At 43.9% G+C, this 21,462-nt stretch overlaps 1 protein-coding gene across 10 annotated transcripts in view; it reads left to right on the top strand.

The window, feature by feature from the left end:
• Nucleotides 1–21,462, top strand: part of LOC120374990 (aldehyde oxidase 1-like) — a 109,868-nt gene that overhangs the window by 17,406 nt on the left and 71,000 nt on the right. For 5 of the 10 annotated variants that reach the window (XM_039495476.1, XM_039495478.1, XM_039495475.1 and 2 more), the window contains 11 exons: nt 5,421–5,478; nt 9,786–9,882; nt 11,333–11,441; nt 12,788–12,914; nt 13,995–14,056; nt 14,887–14,961; nt 16,048–16,128; nt 19,172–19,316; nt 19,484–19,576; nt 20,770–20,921; nt 21,136–21,229. In XM_039495476.1, coding sequence (XP_039351410.1) covers nt 5,451–5,478; nt 9,786–9,882; nt 11,333–11,441; nt 12,788–12,914; nt 13,995–14,056; nt 14,887–14,961; nt 16,048–16,128; nt 19,172–19,316; nt 19,484–19,576; nt 20,770–20,921; nt 21,136–21,229 — 1,063 coding nt within the window. In that variant the 5' untranslated portion in view covers nt 5,421–5,450. Of the gene's footprint in view, nt 1–2,106; nt 2,241–5,420; nt 5,479–9,785; nt 9,883–11,332; nt 11,442–12,784; nt 12,915–13,994; nt 14,057–14,886; nt 14,962–16,047; nt 16,129–19,171; nt 19,317–19,483; nt 19,577–20,769; nt 20,922–21,135; nt 21,230–21,462 lie in introns of those variants that run through there. The other 5 variants (XR_005586380.1, XM_039495473.1, XM_039495479.1 and 2 more) reach the window with 2 other exon arrangements.

Here is a 21,462-nt window from a genome sequence, read left to right as displayed (position 1 = left end):
CAGTCTAAGAAGTTTTCTCTACATCCAACTCAGGCTTAGTTTGGGTTAACAAAAACTTTTGATCTCATAATATTTATGTCGGAATAAGGGTAAAAGAGTTTTTGTGTAAATCTTGGAATGTGGATAGCCTGTTAATGGGAGGGAGGAGAGGGGAGAGGTGCACACACATGCTAATAAAATCTGAGTACTTTCAAGCCTGCCACCATCTAGCATACTTTTCCCCATCTCCTCTTATTAACTGAAACTTGGGTTTATTGATCAAAGGTAGTGACATAGCCCTACTCCTGGGTTTTTATCACCTCAAACCACTATTTAACTGGTACCAGTTAGCAATACATTTAATTAAGTAATGGTTCTGTATCCTATATATTTTTTCTTATATTGATGGCTACCATTCTTGAACATGTCCTTTCATACTATGTCCAGAGTTTGGATTCTTGAAGGTGCTTTCTTCTTTCAAGACAGTATTTCTCTTTTATGTAGCAGTGAAAGAATCAATATTACATTATGAACTTTAGTAATCAAACAGGAAAACAATGAAATCTCTGAACATAATTTTACAGAAAATAGTGGCCTTACTATTCAATGTCCCAGCCTATAAAATCAAGTGCCACATGAAACCAATAGGTGGTGGCTTTGGGGGAAGACAGTAAAAGCTGCTCAGTTTGCAACTATAGCAGCATTGGCAGCAAACTTTCTTTAAAGAAATAAAATATTGTAATGAGTAAATTAGAGATAAAATATACATAGATAATAGGAAAATGCTTTGCTGATAAATCCATACAGCCCTATCTTGATCCTCCGCTATGTGAATTATCTTGAGTACAATTCCCCTTGACTTTGGCTTCAATTGATTTTTAAACAGTACTTGAATTGTTGGGAGAAAATATTAGTATTGCGAATGGATAGGGATCCATCGACCCATGAGCTTGCTTGGGGGTTAGCTGTCCATGTCCCCATTGTGATTGCAAGTTTTAAAAATCAGCTCTTCCATTTTCAACCTTTCTCTCTTTTTTTTTTTACTTTTTCTCTCATGACTCAAACACTTCATTAGCTTTTGAAAATGGTTTATTTATTTATGTATGCATATTTACACTGACGTCTCTATACATGCTTTCATTTTGTCTGAGGTGGCAGTAAGGATGGGCTTGGTTGTATTCACCCACAGGCAGCTAAGAACAGGTCATGTAGTTTTTCCACAAATGGTTTCATGGGTAAGATGCTGGGCTGGGATTTGGATGCTGGCTCAGTCACAAATTTCTTATGGGACCTTCGGCAAGTCACTTAATCTGTCTGTGCCTCAGTTCCCCATCTGTGAAAATGAAGATAATACTCCCTTTATCTGTCTTGTCAGTTTAGATTTTAAGTTCTTTGGGGCAGGCACTGGCTCTTCCTCTGTGTTTATGCAGTGCCTAGCAAAATGGGGTCCCTATCTCAGCTGGAGCCTCTACAATGCCTAGCACAATAATGCTGGGGCCTCTAGGGTGTACAGCAATATTAATAAATAATAAAAATAATTGGTTCTACCATAGTTATAAATAATAATAATTAAGTAATGGTCTATTTAGAGGAGTAATGTCTTTGTGCATCTTTGTTTTTCTCTAATCTTACAATGCTGTTATTTTGGTAAATCATTCATTTTTAGGATTGGCCATTGCAGTTCCTTGCACTCTGGACCATGGTGATAGTATGCTAATGGCGGGAGGCGGCGATGCCACCTTTTTATAACAGATACATGAGATGATGAACTAACAGTTTGTAATACTGTGAAATGCGAGTGTCGCCTTTAAATTCTGTGCCAGGATTTATGCAAGAGTTATTCCAGCAAAGAACGGAGAACGGTCACGCTTTTCTCGGCGATAGTAACCACTGTCTTTGACTTTCCTGGCGGTGAACCAGTTTTTGAAGTGTTTGGCGCAGGATGGGCTTTTTATATGAGATTGCACATTGGGTGGAAACTATCTATAGCTTATCTACAGCCCGCTTGTATCAGTTACATTTGCGGATCACCCCACCACCCCCACCCCTGACTTCTCATGTTACTGGCTTTGCCGCCCGGCCCCTCGAGTTCACAGGCAGCCCCGCCCCGCGAAGTTCATCGCTCGCTTGCTGGACGGAACTGCGCAGCAGAGCTGGTTCGCGGGGACAGGCGTTGTGATTCCCAGCGTCTCGCAATGTCTCTCCCCGCTGCCGGGGGAGCGAGGCCTGATGAGCTGATCTTCTGTGTGAATGGGAGGAAGGTAAGTGAGCGGGGTAGGCAGCGGGGCATTGGGGCGGGCCGGGAGACGCTGGAGTGTCCTTTTGGCCACTTCTCATGTGCTGGCAACGGAAACACACAGACTCAAGCTCCTCCGACTCCATGTGCAGTTCTCCACCCTCCCGTCCCTTTCTCCTCTGCAGGGTCAGAACAGGAAACAGCCAATATAGCGAATATGTAAGGGTGGGGGGGGTCCCGCTATTGTGGGGAACTTTCCTGGCTTCTGCACTACCCCGGTGAGGTGGGCTAGCGAAAGGATCTGAGTCCTCGCTCCCACTTCCTTTACCCAGAGGCCTCCCTGCCCTTGAGGACTCCCCTTGCACTCTCCTGTCTGGCAGAGTTCTCGTAACCCCCACAACGCTGGGCCCAGGATTCCTGGGGGGCTCGACCCCCAACCCTGCTGTGGTCACCTAGGACAGAGGCTGGGGTGTCAGTTCAGTCTGTTCCTTCTAGGTCCCAGGGCTCCGTCTCAGGCCCTGGCTGTGCTGCAGGGATGCTGCAGGTTGGACACTTGCAATGGTGGCGGCCACACACCACCGGGCTTTGGGTGGTGGGACCCTTCTTCCCAGCGTCAGCTGCCCGACAGGTTAAGAACCCCCTCCCAGCCTGGTCTGCAAGGACCCTTGGCTGGGGGTGTCTTTCTGCACTGGGCCCTTTGCCCAAGGTCCCCTCCCTTGGCTGGCCCCAGTTGCTCACCACACCTGGCTTTATGGCGGCAGCTCTGCTCCCAGCACAGGATCTGGTCTCCCCGGGCTATGCCTCTGGCTCTGTGGCTGCAGCTCTGCTCCCAGCACAGGATCTGCTCTCCTTGGACTGTGTCTCTGACTCTGTGGCTGCAGCTCTGGCCCCTCTGGATCTGGCATGGCTCTGCTCTCCAGCTCAGCTTGGACCCCTGCTTTCTCCTTAGCTCAGCCCCACTCTGTCTGACCTAGGCAATTCCAGCTCATACAGAGGACAGGACCCACCCTGGCCTGTCTCCCTGATTAGCCTGCCCGCCCTGTCAATCAGGCTGACCTGGAGCATTGGCCTCTTGCCATTGTTCCTGGGGACTGTCAGTCTCAGGGTCCTGATTTCCCATCGACCCTTCCCCTTTTAGTGCTGGGAGCTAGCCAACTAAAACACCACCACTGAACGTTAGTAAGGGGGAAGCATGATACTGGGGGGTAGGGGAGATTGGTTAGGAGTTCCTGTGTTCTAAAAATTCTCTTTAGCTGTTACTTCCACACAGATGTGTTCTGCATACATTTTTTGTTTGCAGTGAATGTAAGGAGAATGGCAAGTTAAGAGTGAAAGTTTGGAGTTAATTTCAGGTTCATATCAGGAAGTTAAATATTTAACACAAATGCCTTGTGTCTTTCTTTTATGCAGTTTGCCCCCTACCATACATTTTTTGTCATGGCACTTTCTATGCACATCAGTGCTAGGTAAATTATTTTTCTTTTGTATAAAATCTAGAGTGCCACGGAGCTGAAGAGTGTTCCACTCCTACTAACATCATACACCTTAAGTGGTGTGAAGTTTAGAAGAGTAGCTGTCATTGAGCTTTCTACCCCACCGAGTTTTTTGAATTCCTTGACATGCAAATGATTTTCAAAAAGCAGTGGGAGAACAATAACATTTTATCCCCAAACGAACATCCCATAACCTCTCTAGGACTGTTGTCAACCAGTGTTGAAGTGGGGGGCCACGGCAGACCTGCAGATCATGCACTTTCCTTCCTGCTGCCTGGTTTCTCACAAGATTCCTGTGGATGATGATGCCAGAGGAGGGAAGATTTTCAAAATCACAAAATGGAGTTAGGCCTGCAGCCCTTCCTGGAACATCAGTGGCAGTTGGGTGCCAAACTCTCTTTTCATCCTTTGAAAATTTCCCTCAGAATTTCATGTGTGCAAAAAAAAAAAAAATACTGAAAATTATGTGTTTTGCTTGAAATATACATTTTCTTGACACACAGTGCAATGTGGAGAGGATAAGAAGGCAGATGTCACTAATGGAAATGCAAAAATATAACAAAATATGATAAATGAAATGGAAGCTACTGGCCTAATAGAATGTTGATGTAATGGGAATATAATTACTTACATTGGCTATTGATTAAACACTACTTTACGGTTTAGCTGATTCAAGATAATGGGATAAGTAAAAGCAGCAAAGAGTCTTGTGGGATGGGATAAGGATTCCTCTAACCAGATAGGTATGTGGAGTTTCTGGATGATGCTGTTGCTCCATGTAGTTTAGTATTCGTCCTCTGTCAGAGACTATCACAGAATGAAGATTGTATTGAATCAGTTTTATGCAGTGCTGGCAGAAGAGGGGGAAGTCTTCCTGACCTGCATAGTTTATGCCCTGATGCATAAAATCTGATTACCATTGTGTAACGTTTTCTTGGCATGGATAGCTACAAATATTGTTAATGGTCACAGCATTCATTACAGCCATCTCATTTGAGAGTATGGTGGGGCATTATAATTTTGTAAAATATTTGGATACTCTGTAGATTGAGTACAGTATAGATCTGTGGGTAAAACTAGGAGGAAGGGGATCCCTGGCACTGGCCTGGCTAATCTGCCCTCCAGTGTTCATCATATGTTCAAATAATAACGAGGCTCTATAATCTGTCAAGAATATTTATTTCCTTATTACATTTCTGATCTGGAGGTGTGTAGTAAACTCTCTTCCTGTGTTTGTATCTTTAATAACTGGTATCTGTAACTTTGCAGTAATACTTCCATGTTCATCTGCGCTATGGAATAGTCTCTGCTCCCTTTCACTTCCAACAGGCCATCGGACTGTTCACAATTCTGAGAGTTCCCCAGAGTGGTTTTGTATGTCTTTATACATATGAAGCATATGCGCATAGGCTGACATCCAGTCCCATTCCTGACACCCTTTACCTTTAGAGGGGCTCAGGATGGATTCCTTTGATGTGGCATTCCTCCTGTCACCAGGGTTGTTTTTATTAAGGATAAGCTGTCCTGACAGTTTCTTTTTAGCAGTAGGGCTGTCAGACAAAAAACTTCCAAAGGAAGCAAAAATTCCCACCTTTGGCCCTTAGCAAGTGCAGTTCTGTTAAGTGGGGGCTGGGAAGGAAGACTATGGGTTTGTGCCCTGAAGGATAAACCTTGAGTATTTTTGTAACAGCTTGTTTTCCTTCCTTCTGCAGATAGTAGAGAAGAATGCTGATCCTGAACAAATGCTGTTGTCTTACCTCCGAAAGAGACATATCCTTTCCTTGTTCATGCAGTTAGGGCATTATCCTGCAGACTGTGTTCAGGAAAAACTCCCACTGATGATAATTAGAGCTTTGCCTGATTAAGGATGACAGGGATTGGGCCCTGGAGCTGCATAAAATTACTATATTAAGTTATGTATCTTTTTAAGAGCCAAACACTCTTCAGTGCTTGACTATATTTTAATGTTAGGAACTCCATTAAACTGTAAAAAATTAGCTTAATGTTATCCCCAACTCAAAGGGATTGTAGTTCACTGGTCCGAGCACATTGCTAAATCGGGCAATCTGGGTTCTATGCGAAGTTTTGCCACTGACTTGCTGTGACACCTTGGGAATGTCGCTTACCCTTTTTGTGTTCATCTATTCCCATTTGTAAGATGAGGATATTAATACTTATCTGCCTCTCAGAGATTAATTAGTGTTGTGAAGTGCTTTGACATCCTCTGATAATACCATGCACTTATATAGCACTTCTATCAAATCACGGGGATTTTGTAATAAATGAGATGAACTAAGCCTCATGGGTACTTGGAGGGGAGGCTAGAAGCTGTGGGAAATGGTGCATTAGACTATTAATTAATAGAAGATCCACTGTGAATTAGCAAGTGGGGGGAGTTGAATTACCCTTGTCAGATAATCTGTGATAATGTACTGTAATCTAGTTCTAAAAATAATGAATCTTTAGTAATCTGAGACCTGCTGTTAAATCCTTACTAAGAACCAGATTGCAGTCAGTATCTTTGTAGGTGGATTATGTGTGTATTAGTGAAATGTGAATACAGGACAGGGCCGCCCAGAGGATTCCGGGGGCCCGGGGTCTTCGGCGGCGGGGGGCCCTTCCCTTCCGGGACCCGCCGCCGAAGTGCCCCGAAGACCCGCGGCGGGGGCCCCCCCGCCTCCGAATTACCGCCGAAGCGGGACCCGCCGCCGAAGCGCAGCCCGGTTTTCGGCGGTAATTCGGCGGCGGGGGGTCCCCGCCGCGGGTCTTCGGGGCACTTCAGTGGCGGGTCCCAGAACGGAAGGGCCCCCCACCGCCAAATTACCGCCAAAGACCGAGCTGAACTTCGGCGGCGAGTGCCGCTCCGTCTTCGGCGGTAATTCGCCAGCGGGGGTCGTTCCGCCCCGGAGCAGAAGGACCCCCCGCCGGCGAAGACTGGGAGCGAAGAAGCTCCTGCGCCCGGCCCCGCGAGAGTTTTCCGGGACCCCGCTCCAGGGCCCCCGAAAAACTCTGGTGAGGGCCCCTGTGGGGCTCGGGGCCTGGGGCAAATTGCCCCTCTTGCCCCCCCCCCTCTGGGCGGCCCTGATACAGGATTTAGTAAGTGTCACTTACTCTCTGAACTGAGCTGATGCTTCAGAATGGTGGAAGAGAGTACTGTGCTGCTGGAAGTCCCGTTTTTCAGATAATGTGCAAAACTGATGACCTGATCACTAGTGTCATTAGAACTCCAATGGCACTTTTGGGAAGAGTGGGGATACTAGTGTTGGTGTCCCAGCTAAATTTAAAATACGTAAAAGCAGCAAAGAATCCTGTGGCACCTTATAGACTAACAGACGTTTTGCAGCATGAGCTTTCGTAGGTGAATACCCACTTCGTCGGATGCAAATAGTGGAAATTTCCAGGGGCAGGTATATATATGCAAGCAAGAAGCAAGCTAGAGATAATGAGGTTAGTTCAATCAGGGAGGATGAGGCCCTGTTCTAGCAGTTGAGGTGTGAAAACCAAGGGAGGAGAAACTGGTTCTGTAGTTGGCAAGCCATTCACAGTCTTTGTTTAATCCTGAGCTGATGGTGTCAAATTTGCAGATGAACTGAAGCTCAGCAGTTTCTCTTTGAAGTCTGGTCCTGAAGTTTTTTTGCTGCAGAATGGCCACCTTAAGATCTGCTATTGTGTGGCCAGGGAGGTTGAAGTGTTCTCCTACAGGTTTTTGTATATTGCCTTCCTAATATCTGATTTGTGTCCATTTATCCTTTTCCTTAGAGACTGTCCAGTTTGGCTGATGTACATAGCAGAGGGGCATTGCTGGCATATATTACATTGGTGGACGTACAGGTGAATGAACCGGTGTGGGGACTGGCCATCACATACAGTCCCCAGCTAAAACCCCTCCAACGCATCATCAGGGATCTACAACCCATCCTGGACAATGATCCCACACTTTCACAGGCCTTGGGTGGCAGGCCAGTCCTCACCCACAGACAACCTGCCAACCTGAAGCATATTCTCACCAGTAACTGCACACCGCACCATAGTAACTCTAGCTCAGGAACCAATCCATGCAACAAACCCCGATGCCAACTCTGCCCACATATCTACACCAGCGACACCGTCACAGGACCTAACCAGATCAGCCACACCATCACTGGTTCATTCACCTGCACGTCCACCAATGTAATATACGCCATCATATGCCAGCAATGCCCCTCTGCTATGTACATCGGCCAAACTGGACAGTCTCTAAGGAAAAGGATAAATGGACACAAATCAGATATTAGGAAAAAATCCACAGACCACCAGGAAGTGTGCCATACACCAAGTGGAGCACCTCTGTCAGACATTTTCTTGTATTGTTGGCATATTGGCAACATTTTTACCCTACTCTTTTCTAAAATCAGGACCAAAAATACTTGCTCAGTGCTGTACAAGACAAATAGAAATATACTCCCTATATTAAATAGCCTAAAAGCCTTATTTCCAGAGGTGGCTAAGTCTCTGCATCTCCCACTGACTTCAAGAGGTGGGTGCTTAACACTTCTAAAAAATCAGACTCCAGGTGACACTGAAAAGAGTTATTGGGAAACCAAGAGGAGGTGCTGATTCAGATTTGAATTTTTTTATCACTCTTTTTTTCTGCAATGTTGGAATGAAGAAGACAACAGAGTCAGATGGGTTAATGTCTGTGGCATTGTGGAGAAATATGAGATTTGAGTGGGTGGGAGCTGGCACTGAGATTAGGAAGCTGATCCATGCATAGTGGACAAGGTGGAAGAAGACACGAATATGTGAGTAGAAATGAGAGACACAGGACGGTGAGGATGGCATCACTGGGAAAGCAAGGAGGCAGATGATACAACACAAGATCTGAGAGATGGGCTGGGATGAAATGCAGAACCTTGACAAAAAGAACAAGAAATTTACATTTGATGCAGCATGTAAATGTGAGCCAGTGAAAGGACTCGGAGGTCAAAGCAAGGCTTGAGGAAAAATATCTTCCACTAATCTCTGCCTTTGGAGTTTGCGCTGGTTGTAAATATGAAGTGGAATACTTGCCCACATGTTTAAAATCAGTTTGAGACCCATGACATTCAAATACTATACAGTTAATTCTGAGAATTGTAATATTTCAGAACTCTGAAATAAATTCCTGTTTGTTCTATTGTTATACTGCTGAAAAAAGTATTTTTGGCTATTTTAATTTGATTAATTGCACTTTGCCTAGGTAGCTGTTTGATTCCCATTTTGTTCATCTGATTTCCTGCAAGAGAGATGATTTCGATAAACAATGATTTCCATACAAAATACATGTATCGTCCCATTGTTTAGTTTGTGATATTAACAGACTCAAAATAAACCTAAAGGTTTCATTTTAACCCTACTGGGAATCTAAACATTTTAGTCTTTGGTGCCCTGATTTTCAAAAGCTCTGAGCACTTAGCAGCTCCCATTAACTTCAGTGGCAACCATTTTGAAAATCTTGGCCCTAAGAACTAAGGCCCAGATCCACGAAGGTATTTAGATTCCTAACTTACTTTGAGGCCCCGATTCAGCAAAGCGCTTAACTACATATTTAAGTTAAATGTATGTCACCCACGAGTCTTGGGCCCTAAATCTTTCCCCCATGTTACACAGCAACTTACTGAGTTTACCCAAAAATACAGTTCAGCCACTTTGAAACAGAACATGTGAGCTGTACTGCATGTCTACCGTTGTTTCTGTCCCAGTGGGATATTTACATATTGCGGGCTGCTCTTGCTTCCAAAGGAAGTCAACAGCTTCCAATGAACTTGGTGGGAGCTTGGTCAGTTTATTTTGTAGATTTGGTCTTAAAATAATTGACAATTTCAAGCAATGTAAAAATGAGCTTCTGATATATGTGCCATTGCACTTGTGCAATTACAGGTTCTATATATGTTGTCTTCAGGAAGAAGATTGTCCTCAAGCTTTGCCTAGGTAGCTGTTTGATTCCCATTTTGTTCATCTGATTTCCTGCAAGAGTGAAACTACTTGGAACAGAGCAGAAGCAAAAAATGAATTATTAAATACCCATAAGCTTTTTTCCTTAATGGCAGCTCTTTCACTCCGTCTCACAGGAACTAAGTATGGCTGCGGAGGAGGTGGCTGTGGAGCCTGCACTGTGATGATCTCCACTTATGAACCTGCTTCCAAGAACATACGGTATCCTTAACAAAATATCTGGAATAGTCAACAATACATTTTTATGACCTTTTAAAAATAAATGTGATTTCAGCTTACTAAAGGAAATATTAAAAAAACTCAAGAATGTAGATAAGGTTTTCATATGTGATAGTGTATTTTAAAAAAAGCTTGTCAAACTTTAACTTAATATTCAATTTAAATTGATCATTTGCAGAAAAACCTAGCGGTTAGGTCTTGTTAGTTCAAAGGCCATTTAAGTGGAAAAACTGTGCACTGAGTCCAGGTTTGGCTCCAGGCACCAGCAAAGGAAGCAAGTGCCTGGGGTGGCCAATAGAAAGGGGCGGCACTCCGTCCGGTATTGAGGCATCACATCGGGTCTCTGGCGGGAATTCAGCAGCGGGTCCTTCAGCAACTTAGTCTTCAGCAGCAGCTCAACTCCGCTTCAGTCTTCGGCAGCAATTCGGTGGCGAGTGCTTTACTCCCTCTCGTCCTCTTCAGCGGCACTTCAGCGGCAGCTCAATCGGGTTTTTCTTTTTTCTCTTTTTTTTTTTCCCCAACACTTGGGGCGGCAAAAAAGCTGGAGCCGGCCCTGACTGAATCATGTTGTGAGCTGGCTAATGTCCCGATGCCTGAATATGTCACTGGCTTAGTGATGAGGATAGCTCCTTCAGAGACATGTATCCACAGCGTGTAGTTACCTAAAACCTCTAAGTCTCCTTGATGGAATTCAGCTCACACCTCAATCACTGCTGTTTTCTGAGTGCTACATCAACTCTGTATTGAGCAAATATTGATTTAAAGCACTGGTTTTCAACCTTTTTTCATTTGTGGACCCCTAAAAAATGTCAAGTGGAGGTATGGACCTCTTTGGAAATCTTAGACATAGTCTGCGGACCCCAGATTGAAAACCACTGACTTAGAGCAGTGCTTATGTCACTGTTTAACTAGCAGGGCACTGCTAAGCTCACCTCATCAGGGAGGTCACTGCTAGCTAGTCTTCTATAGTGAGGTCTGTGAAAGCAATGTCATGAAGGAGAAAGGAGAGGTTAGTTACCAACAGTAACTCTTGTTTTCTCACTGTGTTGCTTGGAAAGAAACACCCTGACCTTCCCTCCTGCCCTCTGCATCAGAGCCCTGCAAATAGCGCTTCTGATGGCAGATAAGGATTAAGTGATGGAAAGAGTGAGATATTTATACTTTTGGCCCATAGAATGTTAGGTTTGAGGGGCGTACACAGGCCCCTAAGTGCCAACTGTTGCATGACCAGGCATGCGACTCCTACAATGTACACAAGAATTACTGTTTATATAATCCCTATCTTTTTAAATCTTATAATTCTAGTTTCACTCAATATGATGATGATGGGTGCTTATAGCTAGAGAGATAAAGTAAAAAGCGTGTTCTTAATTTACCACAGAATACTATTACACTATATTTAATGTCCTTGATTCTTCTTTACAATCCAAAGACATTATTCTGCCAATGCCTGTCTATTACCTATATGCTCGTTGCATGGCGTTGCAGTCACCACTGTGGAAGGCATAGGATGCACAAAAACCCGGATACATCCAGTTCAGGTGAGAGCATGCTGTAAAAGGATTTTTGCTTTCTTCCTTCACATGCCTAGGATTAATTGGCAATGGTGGCACGGCATTGTTATGATTTTTAAAGATATGGTATTGCTCCCACTACTAAAAGATAGCTGAAGACTCTGGATTTTTAAACTGATTCTGCAGTGTAATTCAAAATGTGTGAAGGAAAAACAGGAAAATATAGTCTTTATGTACAGTTAGCTAGCTAGCAAATGTCACACATGCTGCAAAAACATCAGGAATCTCCAGCATAGTATGGGAACAACCTATTTGCTAAAATAAAACAGTTCTAGATGATTAACTAAGAGGTATGTGATCTGCCAGTGCTGGCACCTCCTTGAAGCCAGAAAGGAAATGCCCACAGGCTGCAAAAATGGCCAAAGGTATTAACCTTAAAATTATAGTACATCTATACAGAAAATAGTTTAGATTATTTGTCCAGCTCTGCTAAAAAACAAAGTATTGTAAAAGGTGCAATGTGCAATGTTGCTGCTTGCTAAACAGTGCATATACTGTATGTTTGAGGCACAGCAAAGAAGATACATAAACAGTGAGACTTTAGTGGGCCAGCAAAAGTCTGATATTTGTTAGACATTGTTAACGGTCAGACTAACTTTTACTGGAAACCTTGATAATGCAAGTATAAAGTGGTTGATTAAGACGTATTAGAGATGCCCCTTCATGCAGACTGCCTAATATTAACAGAGAAACAAGATAAGTGAGGTAATATCTTTTATTGGACTAACTTCTGTGGGTGAGAAAGAGAGACAGTGTAGCTCGAAAGCTTTTCTCTCTCACCAATAGAAGTTAGTCCAATAAAAGATATTACCTCACCCACCTTGTCTCGCTCATATCCAGCTACAATACTGCATCTAATATTAAGAGACTGAGGTAAAGACAAAAGAACTCAGTAATTGCCAGTCTGGATCAGACCCAGGGTCTGTCTAGGCCAATGCTCCATCTCCAGCAGTGGTCAGCACCAGATTCCACAGAGGAAGGTGTAAGAACCCTGACGTAGGCAGTTGTGGAATAATCTGCTCCCTTCGTCCACCAGTGAGGTATGCTTGGACCCACACATCTGAAATAACTATTCTTGGTTCAGATTTCACATTAGATTAAGTTTCTTCTCGAAATATCTCGCATTTCTAAGAGGAAGGCATTTAAGTTTGTAACATTTGTCACATTTTTCATTGTGTTAACTGGTCAGATCTCGTAACCCTTTAAATCATGTTTGTAATATTTTAAATCAACAGCTTTTTTTAAGTGATTGAAAAAAGAAATTTTTTGAGTTTGCATTTTGAAGCAGGGGCTGTTGTTCTGTTTTGTTCCAGGAAAGGCTGGCTAAGTGCCATGGCTCTCAGTGTGGCTTTTGCACCCCTGGAATGGTGATGTCCATGTATGCTTTGCTGAGAAACCACCCGGAACCCTCCATGGAGCAGATAACTGCAGCTCTGGCTGGTTAGTTTTTGTTTGTTCCCCCCAACCCCAATCAAAATGCCATTTTTAATATATGAACAAACAAGATAAATAATCTCTTAGTAAATAAGATTTTTAATGACAGTTTCCTTTCAGAAAAGCAGGGGAGGGAAGAAATCAACAATGAATTCTTGACTGCCTAAAATCTGTGAGGTGCCTATATACTAAGCAGCATATCTGTGATGTCATGCTAAATAGCATACCCTCCAGCGGGCCAAAATTTTCAGAAGTGACTAGTGATTTGGAATGTCTCAGTTAGGGTGCCCAACTTGGCACACCTTTAAGGGAGTTGATTTTCAGAGGGTAGGCACTAAGCACTTTTTGAAAATCAGGCCCTTTTAAGATGTCTCAAGTTGGGTACTCAAAAATTGAGGCATCCATAATCAGTAGCAACTTTTGAAAGTCTTGGCCTTAGATCTCATCAGATACTGACTTCAGAACATTATAAACCTCAGAACAGTGCCAAAGCTTTTGTGACAGTAATAAAACTAAACAATAACAGAGAGACTGGCTATGTCTTCACTGCAAAAAGGTGTGCTTTAGAGAGGGATAACTAATGTGGGTTCACTATCCCAGTGTAAAAGCAGAGGGGAGACAAGGCCAGTTTAGTTTTACCATGAGGCAAACTTGGTGGGGTCAGCCATGGGCAGGAGGCATAGTGCTGACTTTGCCTAGCTACCTCATTATAAACACTGCAAGTGCCTTGTCTGCACTTCAGTTTTTACAATGAGAGAACTATCCCATGCTAGTTATCTCTCTGTAAAAACCCACCTTTGTGTCAGTGAAGCCAAAGCCAAAGTTGTTATGGCCCTGGGTCAACTCACCCCCTGCTGCCATCTGATGCAGCTCTTGCAGTATTACAGCTTCCTCTTAGCTGCTGTAAGAGTTTCCTTCCCTCAGGAGCTAATGGATGCTGAGCTCTTTTGTACATCTGGCCCATACTGCATTTCAGAGATATACCCCTTCTCCTGAAATCTCAAAAAGACAAACCTTGAAGTCTTGAATCCTAAATTATATGTCATAGATAGAATTAATAGTTCACCTATTATTTTCTGGTATCAGGTAACTTGTGCCGCTGCACTGGGTATAGGCCAATCTTAGATGGCTGTAAAACCTTCTGTAAGGTAAGCAGTGGGAACGGTGGGTTCAAAGAGTATTCCTATTCAACTGCTTTGAATATTTGTTCTAAAATATTTTTATGGGATAGTGAGGCATGTATTACTGTGTATTACAATATCTAAACAACCAGAGACCATTGTGAGTTTAAATACACATCCAGTCTTGTCTCTGTCAAGGGTTGTTGGCTGTCCTTTGCAGTAATGCAGATCAGCCATCTCTCAGCGCCTGAACCAAAGCTCATTGAAGTCAATGAAAGTGTTTCTGTTAACTCCGGTAAGCTTTGGCTCAGGCCACCAAACACATAAACCTGTTGTTCTGTAATATTTAGCCCAGACATACAAATTACAGAGTGGCAAAGAGTATTATAAAAATCTGGTTCTAAATATTAACTGTTCAGAAGAGGCCCAAATCTTCCTCACAAAAGTAGTTTCATTGCAGTCAGTGGGAATATTTGTGTGATTGAAGCAAGGAGACTTTGGTCTTTGCTAGTCATGGCATTACATGCATAAAATAAAGTTGAAATAAGATTTGAACTAAAAGAGGCGGTGACAACCATGAGTGTTAATGACATAAAGTTCACCCTGTCTGCCAACATTTTGTGTAAATTCCACTGAGAAACCTAGAAGACCTTTTTTCATGGAGAATTTTTTTAAAAAAAAGGTTTTGGTAAGAAAAAGATAATGCCTTAAAACATGAATATTTGCAATTTTATTGAGCCTCATCCAAAGCCCATTGTAAGTCAGAAGAGAAACTCCCATTGACTTCAATTGACTTGGGATCAAGCACATTATGAGCAGAAGTCATATGTTGTATTAATGGGATATGACTATTTTAGGAACCATTTTGTTGCCAAAGTAAAGAAAATGGGAACTGTTGCTTGGATCAAGAAGACAAACTCAAAGGAGAGAAGGTGAGTTTAATTATTTTTTCTTCCTGTTTAAATGTAAAATTTGCACTAGGTGAAGAGTATTGCACTGCTTACTTGTAATTACAGTACATGCAAAGTGCTATGCCATGCAGCATCCTATAGCCAGCTGACCACAGCCCACTATGTCGCATTGCATTGCTCTGACTTTAAAGCCAGAAGGGACCATCATGATCATCTAGTCTGACCTCCTGCACGTTGCAAGCCACAGGACCATTGCTGCTGCTGTTCTGTGAAATTAGAACGTTTCTCTTAATGTTGTATGTACCATCGTGGGTGATCAGGAAGTTTTTCCATTTTCACAGGAAATGAATGTACTATTAGTGGTGGGGGATTAGATATGTCTTCAAAAGCATAGGTAGGTGAGTGAAGGGAAATCTTCACCCTTTTCCACTGGAGTCTATTGTAACAATGCAGAGGACTGTTTGGATCTGCATGTTCAAACAATCTTTTGTGTTCTGGAGTATTAATATTCTTAGGCTCTGGTTCTGCAGTGACCACTGCATTAGCAATCCCTGTGCCTAGGTGAAACCGTACGAAGTCAGTGAGATTTTGTGTGGGTTCAGGGATTTGTCTACATGGCGCTCATGGCAGGGTTGTGTTCACAGAACTGAAGTTTGCCTCAAAAACTAAATCAGAATCATGACACTAATTTTATGTGAAAATTCCCATCCATATGAATGGTTTATTTTATGTAAACTTTCCTTCAAAAAAATCTGTGCGTGTGTGTAAGAGGAGTTGGGGGAAAGAAATATGGTGCCAGCTCACCTCTCTATAGTTGAATATAGAGAAGTGTGCAGTTAGGATTTCAGGTCTGTATCGTTCCGCCCTCCCAGCTCCAGAGGGGCCAGGGAAGTTGACTAAGCTGTGAGAGGTTGCCTTTCTCCATTTCTTCCACTGCAGCAGCCCCCACTAATACTTGGCAGTTTACTTAGCATCTCATCCAAAGGCTATTAGAGTAATTAGAAAGACTCCTGCTGACTTCAGTGGGCTTCAGATCTAGTCCTTGTGATTCTTTCTTTTTTATAAAGAATAAATTAAGTAAAAAATTTGTATGTTTGTTTGTATAAGATTTCCACCAAGCTGTTTTCAGCCGATGAATTTCAGCCCTTGGACCCCACCCAGGAGTTTATATTTCCACCAGAATTAATGGTAAGTAGAATTGCTCTTGGTTTGTATCTACAGGGGGGAAGGTATAGCTCAGTGGTTTGAGCATTGGTCTGCTAAATCCAGGCTTGTGAGCTCAATCCTTGAGGGGTCCATTTAGGGATCTGGGGCAAAAGTCTGTCTGGGGATTGGTCCCACTTTGAGCAGGGGATTGGACTAGATGACCTCCTGAGGTCCCTGACATTCTATGATACATGCTGCAACATTTACATGTAGTTCAGTACTCATCTTAATATGCTGTCTAATAGTGGAGTGGTTCCATCAGGAGAAATATCACATATTTTCCAATAGATCTGCAAAGATCTCTGATGTTTTTTAAATTGTGTTTATATTTACATACAAGAACTACATTAAAAGAACATTAAAGATGCAAAGACAAGTACTCAAAATGTAGGGAATTAAGGTTGCCTGTGCAAAGCAAGGAGCTGTTGAAGATTCTCAACAAAATAGTTGTATGAATTTTTTAATGTGGGCAAAACAACACATTTTCATCATCTTGTTCTGATAAAAAGCTGAACTGCTTTTGCTGAAATTTTCCAGAAATAATCAGTCTGTGGCAGACACCACACATGGAAAATTTCAGCTTAAACAGTTTGACAAAGTTATAAGTAAGGGTACGTCTTCAGTACCCGCCATATTGGCGGGTAGCAATCGATTTCTTGGAGTTCGATATATCGTGTCTCATCTAGACGCGATATATCGAACTCAAACTCCCCTCCGATCCCGAACTCCACCACCGCGCGGCGGGGGCGGGCGGGAGTCGGCAGGAGAGGGACTTTGATTGAGGGCGGGTGAGGCGGGTTCGAAGTACTTCTGTACTCTTTCACTTCTCGCTGTCGCTGCGTGCTGAAGTTTGCGTTAGATCATCAACACCAGTAGACCCCTAAGTTTGCGAGTTTGTCATGGAGGTAACGGATTCCATGACTTGTCGTGACCTCCATGACTTCTGCAGCAGCTGGTGTGCCTGGCTCAGGGGCAGCTCAGGCAGCCCCTGTGCCAGGCACACTGGTTGCTTCTGGGGCACTCTTGGGCCCCTGTGGCACCCCACTCCCCAGCAGCAGAGTTTGCCTGTGGAAGGGGGTAGAGGGTTGGGGCACAGGATGGGGTGAGGTGGGCTCTGGGCTGCGCTTACCTCAGGGGCTCCCCAGAAGCAGCAACATCTCCCTCGCTTAGCTGCTAGGCAGAGGCGTGGCCAGCCTGAGCCTCCGCCCAGAGCACTGGGTTCACAGCTTCCATTGGCCGGGAACCGCAGCCAATGGGAGCTGCAGGGACGGTGCCTGCAGGTGGAGGCAGCATTCAGAGCTGCCTGGCCACGCCTCTGCCTAGCAGCTGAGCAAGGGGGATGTCATTGCTTCCAGGGAGCCCCACAGTTAAGTGCCACCCAGAGCCCACCTCACCTCGTCCCATGGCCCAACCCCCTGCCCCTTCCACACCCAAACTCTGCTTCTGTTGCGGGGGGCGGGAGGAGGCGCAGAGCCAGGTAGGGAGCCTGCCAGCCCTGCCAACCACCCCTCCCCCAGCACCAGTGGGAGTCCCAGGCTGTGCGCCACCACCCACACCCTTTCCCCCCAGCACCAGCAGGGATCCCAGGCTGCGCACCGCCACCCGCACTCCTCCTCCCCCCAGGCAGCTAGGCTGCCCTCCCACAACACCCCAGGCAGCCTCCCCTCCAAATTTTATTCACTGGTATTTTTAGTAAAAGTCATGGACAGGTCACAGGCCATTCATTTTTGTTGTCTGCCTGTGACCTGTCTGTGACTTGTACTAAAAATGCCCATGATTAAAATGTAGCCTTAGTTATAAGCAACTGAAAATAATGTCTTATAATGGATAGTATTAGGCAGCCTCACCTATAGGTGGCTCTACCTATGTCTGGCAACCTTATCTACAGGCACCAGCTAAGATTCGGGGGTATGCCTACAGGGCAGCTGGGAGGATACTTCCTAGTGCAGATAGGTAGATTTGAACTCATTCTTCTTGAGCTAGCACACTAAAAATAGCACTGTGGCCATGGTGGCTTAGGCTAGCCACCTGAGTGTGTACCCAGGTGGCTGGGCAAGATTGTATTTGTGTCGCTAGCCCGAGCTGCCACCCATGCCAGTACAGCTATGCTGCTATTTTTAGTGTGCTGGACTGAGCAGAGCTAGCACATGTCTGTCTATCCTGCTGGGAACCACTCTCCCAGCTGTTGTATAAACATACCTAAAGTCTCCTCTGTAACATTTGGAATGACTGGTTGCATATTTTATAATTAAAATGGACTGAGGTTCTACCATCGTTAGGGCAAGGAGTTTGTTTCCTGTTTAGTATTTTTAGTCTGTTTTAAAGTACCATGTGCTTTCAGAGGTTCTCAAACTGGGGGTCAGGACGCTTCAGGGGGTTGCAAGGTTATTACATGAGGGGTCGTGAGCTGTCAGCCTCCACCCCAAACCCTGCTTTGCCTCCAGCATTTATAATGATGTTAAATATGTTAAAATGTGTTGTTAATTTATAAGGAGGGGAGGGGGTCTCACTAGGAGGCTTGCTATGTGAAAAGGGTCGCCAGTACAAAAGTTTGAGAACCACTATTCTAGGACATTATCCAAATAATAATCCTCCCCAGTCCTTTGGTTCAGCGAGGCCTAAAGATAGATATCAAAGCCCTGCGTTCTCTAACTAGTTGGCGACTTATGGAGTAGGGTTGAAAGCCCTGGATTTTTTAAAAATAAGTTTTCTATTGATTTCCAAGGGTGCGGGATTGAGCCCTAAGTGCGTAGTTTGCAGGATATTCAGTATAAACCCTGTTTGCTAGACACATCTGAGTCAGTTTTAGGCATTTTATTCATGGAGCATTAATTTCCTCCCCATGCAAAGGGCCAGCACAAGGTTGATGCACTATGTAAGTCCCATTTAAACCCAGTTTTGAGGTTTTAAGTATGACTTCCATGGTTAAGGAATTATTTTGGCTCATAGTCCAGTGCCCTATTCACTAGATAACCGCTGCCTCTCTGGAGCTTTAAATGTTAAATCTACATTGTTTCCCCTATAGACAATGGCTGAAAATCAGCCAAAAAGAACTCTTGTTTTCCAAGGGGAAAGAACAACATGGATTTCACCTGCTAGCCTAAAGGAGCTTCTGGAGCTGAAGGCTAAGTACCCCAAAGCACCTCTCGTGGTGGGGAACACCAGTGTGGGTATGTAGATTCAGAGCACATTCTGTTATGCTTGTGCCAGTGTATGTATGAACAGTCGTGGGCAGCGTTTAGAATTTGTCCTTAATATGTGGCTCAACAAATGACGTAGTCACAGTTCCGGAAATGCAGCGATCTTCCTTTTCTCTAAATCTTATTCTACTCTATAGGGCCTGAAATGAAATTTAAAGGAGTGCATCATCCAGTTATCATCTCTCCTGCAAGGATCCTAGATCTGAATGTGGTGAGATACACAGACAATGGTAAGTAAACCCTACTTTTGCCCTTTGAAACACATGGAGATATCTCTGCATAAGATAATACTGATCCCTTCCCTAGTGGGGAAGATGTGAACCGCTTTACAGACATCCTGGCTCTCCAAGAATGTCTAGAGATGCTTGTGATTGTTTCTGCAAATCATGCCTGAGACATCCATGGATCAGGATGGCTATGATCCCTGCCCCAGTGCATGATACATTAGCAACAGCATGGGTTTGTCTAGATTAGGAAAAGAAGTTGAGGTTAAATTGGGATAGCTAGTATGTGTTATCTAACCCTAATCTTAACCATGACCCAATCCCTAGTGTAGATGTGGATTAACACCTTTTACCTCAATTTAGCTGTCTGAGGTCAGCCCTAGGGGGATTGTAGAAAGTTATTGGCTGTTTGTCCTCCAATGTCTGCTTATGGAGGGGACCCTCAACATTCAGATATCCTCCCTACTACATGGAAGGGGTGGGAGAGTCAGCCATCTCTGCAGCATATCTCCCTCTCCTCCTCTGTAACCCACAGAGGCTTCTCTGTAGATCCAGTGTCCATTGTGGGGGAGAGATAGGAGACTGGGTTGGCCAGGGGGAAGGAGTGGGCAGACTGTGGTGACACCCGTTGTTGCCCCCCAGCACTCTGTGGAGAATCCATGCATGGATCTCACAGTACTTTATAACATGAATTATGTCTCACAAATGCCCTAAGAGATAGATAGTATATATTACTATCCCCATTGTAAGTGAGACAGAGATGAGCAAACCGAGGCAGAAAATTTAACCAATTTGCCCAAGGCCAAAGAGAGAATCTGTCGGAGCTGGGATTACAATTTGGGAGTTCATGGCTCAGAACATTAGACCACATCTCTCTCTCCGTTTCCAGATGTGCTTAGCTGCTACCCTTGACAAAAAAGGACTCTCTTCCATGACTGTTAAAGACTTTTAACCTATCCTAGTTTAACTCCAGTTTGCACATGCACATTTTGAAATTGATGCAGTATTTGTTTTGTTTCCTAAATTAAAGCGTAACAGAAAACTTTTAAGATGTTGCCTTATTCCTATCCACATTCTAATGAGAGCTGACTGTGAGAAAAAGGCATGGCATAATTACAAAAGTACAGTCTGGACATAGTTTAATACCCTGACTGTGGAGCAATGCTCACATTTTACTACTTACAATAACTTGGTTTCAGGACTGACCCTTGGAGCTGCCTGCAGTCTGGCTGTAGTGAAAGATGCCCTGACAAACACAGTCTCTGAACTTCCAGGGGACAAGACAAAGATTTTCCGTGTTCTCTTGCATCAGTTAAAAACTCTGGGAGGACAGCAGATCAGAAACATTTCCGTATGTTGTCTATTATTAGTAACAAGTGGATGGGTTAGCAAAACTGCATGGAATTGCTTCTGTCTGTGCATAATATTTGTATTCACAGCTGAAATAATAGACTTTAAAATTAATTTTATATCACTGTCAGTCTTATGACCTTTGACCAATGTAAATCCTCACACTGTATTGACACATAAAGATGATGACTTAATGACATAATATCCTTTTTTAGTCTTTAGGTGGAAACATTATGAGTAGAAAGTCAACATCTGACTTAAATCCCATTCTAGCAGTTGGCAACTGTACCCTCAACCTGGCATCAAGAGGTAAGAGGCAGGGTACCTCTAAGAAGGTGGCCTTGCCTGCAGTGCCCTGCAATGGCAGGCCATGGCACAACAGGCAGGCATGCCTCAGTTTCCCTTCTTTTTATTCCTCAGAAATAGTCCAAAGCAACTTCCCAAGTAAAAGCAAAGCCCTTGGGGGGCTCATTTATTACAAAACCCCTATGCACATAAATAACAAAACATCGTCCAGAATTTCCCCACCGTAATCCTTACAG

Source organism: Mauremys reevesii, linkage group 11 (assembly GCF_016161935.1).
Source record: "Mauremys reevesii isolate NIE-2019 linkage group 11, ASM1616193v1, whole genome shotgun sequence".
Lineage (NCBI taxonomy): Eukaryota > Metazoa > Chordata > Testudines > Geoemydidae > Mauremys > Mauremys reevesii.
This window is presented reverse-complemented; position numbering and strand designations above follow the sequence as displayed.